At 46.5% G+C, this 6,142-nt stretch overlaps 2 protein-coding genes across 3 annotated transcripts in view; one reads left to right on the plus strand and one right to left on the minus strand.

The window, feature by feature from the left end:
* Positions 1-58: 58 nt before the first annotated feature.
* tcap (titin-cap (telethonin)) lies at positions 59-1,665 on the plus strand. Its single transcript, XM_076997183.1, has 2 exons — positions 59-424; positions 711-1,665. The coding sequence occupies exons 1-2, from the start codon at positions 276-278 to the stop codon at positions 1,099-1,101; spliced, it is 540 nt and encodes a 179-aa protein (XP_076853298.1). The 5' UTR covers positions 59-275; the 3' UTR covers positions 1,102-1,665.
* Positions 1,666-6,039: 4,374 nt separating this feature from the next.
* The window catches only part of LOC143508934 (uncharacterized), a 4,622-nt gene continuing 4,519 nt past the window's right edge, over positions 6,040-6,142 (minus strand). The window contains exon 6 of one of the 2 annotated variants that reach the window (XM_076997519.1): positions 6,040-6,142. This exon is cut by the window's right edge and continues 24 nt beyond it. In XM_076997519.1, coding sequence (XP_076853634.1) covers positions 6,138-6,142 — 5 coding nt within the window. In that variant the 3' untranslated portion in view covers positions 6,040-6,137. The other variant, XM_076997521.1, reaches the window with a different exon arrangement.

Here is a 6,142-nt window from a genome sequence, read left to right on the forward strand (position 1 = left end):
TAAAAAATAGCATCAGGACCTGCATAAAAGGCACACACTCAATCAGACAAGCAGGCAGAGAGAGAGAGAGAAAGAGAGGGAAGAGCACGAGATTATCCTGGGAGACACACAAGTGGAGCCCGGCCGCAGAGCAAACCAAAGCTTATCGTCCTGACAAGGCAGAAGCAGAGAAGCTCCTCTAGGTGAAGCTCCTCTAGGTGAAGCTCCTCTAGGTGAAGCTCCCCCTTCCCAGGACTCTCACTACCACACACGGGCGGACAGACACTGTGGAGAAGATGCAGGTGTGTACGGTGTTAGAGAAACGTGCGGGCCGCGTGGTCGGAGCCGAGCTGAGCTGCAGCGTGAGAGAGGAGAACGTCCCACAGAAGGAGAGCTACACGGCCGACTGGCACAGCGTCAACATGCGAACGCAGCACGAGGACCGGTGAGCACACACACACACACACACACACACACACACATGCATATATACACACACAAAGGCCAAGGATTCATCTTTATAGTTTTGATAAAAGGTGGATTTGCATTAATGTTTGTGGCAACACATCATGTAAAGTTTAAGATCTAAACCTGGAGGTCTGTGTTAGGTTTCAGTCATGGGAATTTCCTCTGTGTAAACTGTAAATGGCTTTAAATGAAAGATGAATAATTCATGAGTACTTGTGTCTTGTAAAAAGCTTTGTTGACCTGCTCTGTGCTTCTCCCTGCAGCCAGGCGATGGCGATGGCGGACCTGTCTCGGCGGGAGACCCTGTCCCGCTACTGGCAGAGCCGTCCTCTCTTCCAGTCCTGCCCGTCTGGGGTGTTCCGCGTGGGCACCGTGGAGACAGGCGTCCGCGAGCACCAGCTCTTGCCCTGCAGGAACACCCTCCCTCTGCCCATCTTCAAACCCAGCGAGCTGGGCGTGCGTCTGGGCCGCGGCGCCCCCCACACCCCGGCCGACCTGCCCCCCGCCCGGGCCCCCGACGGACTGTGCGTGCACAAGAGGGACGTGCAGGAACTCACCAGAGACCTCCCTCCGGTCAAGCCCCTCCGCATGGAGTTTGCCAAAGCGCCCAAGACGCTGGGCAGGTCCATGTCCCAGGAGGCACAGAGGGGGTGAGGAAGAGGAGAGACGGCCCGTGGCCGGCTGAGCACGCAGACGGGTGGAAGAACGCGTGGACTTTATTCGAGCTGCGAAACCGAATGAGTGAGGAGCTGAGGAAGCAAGCGTAGATAGATGATGTACGCAGTAGAAGTGCCAAACTTTCCTGTGTTACCCGCACCTCCCTACCCGCCTGAGGGAATCGCACACTTACGTTGCACAATTATTGTTCGGGTGGCGTTGTATAGAGGATCTGAGCTGTAAATAGTATCTTGCTGTCGCTATTTTGTATTAAGTCTTTGAAGAGCACTATGTTGAAAGATGCATAAGAAGGTCAGAGTCATGTTACAGTATGTCTTAACCGTCCTGCAGGAGAAAGCCTGTTCACCATGCAAAGATAAGATCCAGTTCTTAAACACATTCATGAATGTCGAACTGCAGCGCTCAGCAGCCGTTGGTTCCTGCTACAGTGCTGCTCGCCCAGCGGGACTCGGCAGCTGAGACAAATAGTGGCTTTTCACTGTTTCTGAGCTCTTAGGTGGTCACTGTTCTCTTCAATAAAATTCATTAAAAGCACCTTCACACTGCTTCAGGAATGTTTTGTGCCATTCAAACTGTGATTAAAGTGTTTGTCTCGTATGACAGAGATAGACAGACAGAGAGATGGACAGACAGAGAGATAGAGAGAGACAGAGAGATAGAGAGAGACAGAGAGATGGAGAGAGACAGAGAGATAGAGAGAGACAGGGAGGCCAAGATGAAAGAGCATGATTCAGATTTTCTCAGCTGTTCTGTGAGGGATTTACTCTACTGGGAGATGGACTGTTTTGGCCTTGAAATAGAACCGACACTAAGTGAACAAACGGTCCTCTGTCATCTCATCTCCCCAGAATGCAGCCCTGCCTCTCTAAGCAGTGGTCAGGAAGTCCAGCTGAGACTGGCCGTGGAAAACACGATGGGCAGTGGAGAGGAATGCAGTGCTGGGATCAGGAGGGGTCAGAGGGCGTCGGTCCCCTGTGGTGTGTGCCAGCAGCCCGTCTAACAGGACAGATCTTCAGTGGTCAGAAAAGAGGCAGGACAGGCTATAGCTGTGAGGCGTGCAGTCTGGGTCAGAGCTTAACACTTCCTCGTGAGAACATGGAGTACTTCTGTCCCTCTCTCCTCCTCTCTCTCTCTGTCTCTCTCTCTCTATCTCTCTCTCTCATTCTGTGTTTCACTCACTTTCTCAAGTTCGCAGAACGACTTCAATCACGCAGAACATCTTTAGGCACAGAATGTGATTCAAGCCCAGCAATAGATGTCTCCCTGAAATCTCATCACTTTCCTCAATCAGTCAGATATTAATATCTGAGTCAGCACAGGGTGTGCTGGGGGTGGAGTAGGGACACGTGTGTGTGGGGAAGTCTGAGACGCTAAGTTCAGGACCATCTGTCCTGATGGTCCTGCGTCTGCAAAATGCCAACCCTGCCTCCCTTGTGCACGCACGTGCCCAGACGCACGTGCCCAGACTCACGTTTGCATACAGTTCTGATTCTCACACGAGGAGGAGGCTACATCAGTGTGTCATACCACATCTGTCATTTCCACTTTTCTGTATGTGGACATTTCAACACGTGTCCTCACGCTAATGTCACGCAACGGCATCATTTCAACGTATAGACAGTAATCCACGTAAGTGATGCATAGCCTGCTCATAGCTTATTTGAGATAAAATTAAGTGTGCATGAGGTTGTGTGTGTGTGTGTGTGTGTGTGTGTGTGTGTGTGTGTGTGCGTGTGTGTGTGTGTATGTACGTGTGTCCTCAAGTGCCCAGAAGAGCTCTTGCATAACCATAATAGTAAATATATCTGTTGTGTTGCCACTGCTAAGGGTGAGTAACACTTCTATGAACAACTAGAACATTACTATACACAGTGTGTGTGTGTGTGTGTGTGTGTGTGTGTGTGTGTGTGTGTGTGTGTGTGTGTGTGTGTGTGTGTGTGTGTGTATGTGTGTATACACACACACATATATATGATGGTACAGAGTTTGTGTGTGTGTGTGTGTGTGTGTGTGTGTGTGTGTGTGTGTGTGTATGTGTGTATGTGTGTATACACACACACATATATATGATGGTACAGAGTTTGTGTGTGTGTGTGTATGTCCACAATAACTGTTTCTCTTTTTTTTGTTATGCTCTACTCTGACATGAACTAAAATGTGTTCTATATGTCACATCACGTTTTGCTGCACGTGTTCAGACAGAAGTTAACACAAGGGTGAGTCCTGGGTAACAGAAGTTAACACAAGGGTGAGTCCTGGGTAACAGAAGTTAACACAAGGGTGAGTCCTGGGTAACAGAAGCTAACACAAGGGTGAGTCCTGGGTAACAGAAGTTAACACAAGGGTGAGTCCTGGGTAACAGAAGCTAACACAAGGGTGAGTCCTGGGTAACAGAAGTTAACACAAGGGTGAGTCCTGGGTAACAGAAGTTAACACAAGGGTGAGTCCTGGGTAACAGAAGTTAACACAAGGGTGAGTCCTGGGTAACAGAAGCTAACACAAGGGTGAGTCCTGGGTAACAGAAGTTAACACAAGGGTGAGTCCTGGGTAACAGAAGTTAACACAAGGGTGAGTCCTGGGTAACAGAAGCTAACACAAGGGTGAGTCCTGGGTAACAGAAGCTAACACAAGGGTGAGTCCTGGGTAACAGAAGCTAACACAAGGGTGAGTCCTGGGTAACAGAAGTTAACACAAGGGTGAGTCCTGGGTAACAGAAGTTAACACAAGGGTGAGTCCTGGGTAACAGAAGCTAACACAAGGGTGAGTCCTGGGTAACAGAAGTTAACACAAGGGTGAGTCCTGGGTAACAGAAGCTAACACAAGGGTGAGTCCTGGGTAACAGAAGTTAACACAAGGGTGAGTCCTGGGTAACAGAAGTTAACACAAGGGTGAGTCCTGGGTAACAGAAGTTAACACAAGGGTGAGTCCTGGGTAACAGAAGCTAACACAAGGGTGAGTCCTGGGTAACAGAAGTCAACACAAGGGTGAGTCCTGGGTAACAGAAGTCAACACAAGGGTGAGTCCTGGTTAACAGAAGTCAACACAAGGGTGAGTCCTGGGTAACAGAAGCTAACACAAGGGTGAGTCCTGTGTAACAGAATCTAACACAAGGGTGAGTCCTGGGTAACAGAAGCTAACACAAGGGTGAGTCCTGTGTAACAGAAGCTAACACAAGGGTGAGTCCTGGGTAACAGAAGCTAACACAAGGGAGAGTCCTGGGTTACTACGCAAACAACGTTTGACCTTAGAGTCTCAAAACCTCAAGGCCTGCACTTCAAACTCACATTGGGAATAAGAAGCATGTGTGCACATGTGTGTACATGTGCATGCACTGTGTGTGTGTGTGTGTGTGTGTGTGTGTGTGTGTGTGTGTGTGTGTGCGTGCGTGCATGCATGTGTTCCTGTGTGCGTTATCATGATGAGATGTGTCTTAATTACACATTCTGTTATGTAATAGAATGTTTTGTATGTGAGTCCCCACAGAGACATCAGACTCAACGTGACTGAAATTTCAAAACTCCCTAATGCACACAGAGAGAGAGAGAGAGAGAGAGAGAGAGAGAGAGAGAGAGGAAAGAGAGAGAGAGAGAGAGAGAGAGATGCACTCTACTGGCTCAGTTATTTGTCCATGTGAACCAGAGAATATTCTATTTCAGTTGAAGATGCCCAGCCAAGCTTCTTGTCATGTTGCACAGTGCATGTTTGTGTAGAGGGAGCTTGTACTCAGGTTACGGAGATGACCCCACTGTTTAAAATCACCGTTCACTAGGTTTCAACCAGTGTATCACACTAGTGAAGCAGCAGCTACAACAGAATAAAACATTCTTCACCTTATTGGTCAATCATTAGAGATAAGCGTGTTCTGGCTTCCTCTCCCCACGTTACTACTTATAAACTCTGACTCATCCTCACACGGTTAACGTGACTTACTGACCTCTGCTGGTCAGATGATGGAATGTTTCTTTAAACAGGAGAAGGAAGAGGCGCCTGACATGGAAACGTTCATGTAATAAAAATAAGAATTTAGTAACACGTTCACGGCTTTATGTAATAATAGATATGCTATAATAATTTAATTATTAATTAATTTTAAGAAAGGTTTTTCATTTTTGTAGACGTAGTTCCATGGATGAATTAATGTAAAGGTTCAACTGCTTATAGTTTCTCTGATGCCATTAAAACATCTCTCAAATAAGCAAGTTCAGTAAAGTTTATTAGAAAGTTTATAATTTCCGATAATCGTTATTTAATGTATTACTTCCATTACACTCCCTCACAAAACACGTTTGGTCTTCTTTGAGCGATATTTGCGCTAGTTTCACCATAAAGCATAAATAACCGAAGCAGCAGCTCTTCCTGTGAACAGCAGACTCTGAATGACATCCCTGAATGAATCCCGGAGGAAGCATGTCGGATGTAGGAGGCCGTGTTGCTAATTTGCCTTGTTGTTAATTTGTCTCCTATTAGCTAATTGTTATTAGCAGATTCTATAATAAAAAAGGTTATAGAAAATAGGTGAGTGTGCCGTGGCGTATGTGGAAAAGTCGGCTGACAGAATGAAGTTCAACAGTCCACGGACTGCTGCTTTTGAATAGCTGCTCGTTTGAAGCTTCTACTCTAAAGTCAAAGCTATTCGTGCTGTTGATGCCACCATGTGTACAGAGACGTGGATTAGTTACTACAACCTGCCCTGACGGTGTCGGACTACATTTACAGAAGATAACGGTGTAAATGTCGCCACCTACTGGTTAATTACTGCTTAGGTTTAAGCTATATTAGCTTAATGGAAAAAACGAAGAAATTACACAACAGACACACATCAGTTCGTTTAGTGATCAGTAGTGTCTCAAAAGTAGCAATTTAAATTAGAGAACTGTCAGAATAAAAATTATTTATAATGATTATTTATTAACTGGCCAGCTTTAGCATTGTTTCTAATTGACTTAAACAGGGATTTGTACTTTGTGTTTATGTGTAAATCATACTGGATCTGTATCTGTTCTCCAGAATTCTTATT

Source organism: Brachyhypopomus gauderio, chromosome 2 (assembly GCF_052324685.1).
Source record: "Brachyhypopomus gauderio isolate BG-103 chromosome 2, BGAUD_0.2, whole genome shotgun sequence".
NCBI classification, from domain to species: Eukaryota; Metazoa; Chordata; class Actinopteri; order Gymnotiformes; family Hypopomidae; genus Brachyhypopomus; species Brachyhypopomus gauderio.

What these genes read in the sequence shown, in the direction of transcription:
- tcap (XM_076997183.1), top strand. Translation starts at nt 276, where the DNA reads ATGCAGGTGTGTACGGTGTTAGAGAAACGTGCGGGCCGCGTGGTCGGA. An exon ending in CGAACGCAGCACGAGGACCG is followed by an intron (nt 425 to 710) that starts GTGAGCACACAC and finishes TTCTCCCTGCAG; the next exon opens with CCAGGCGATGGCGATGGCGG.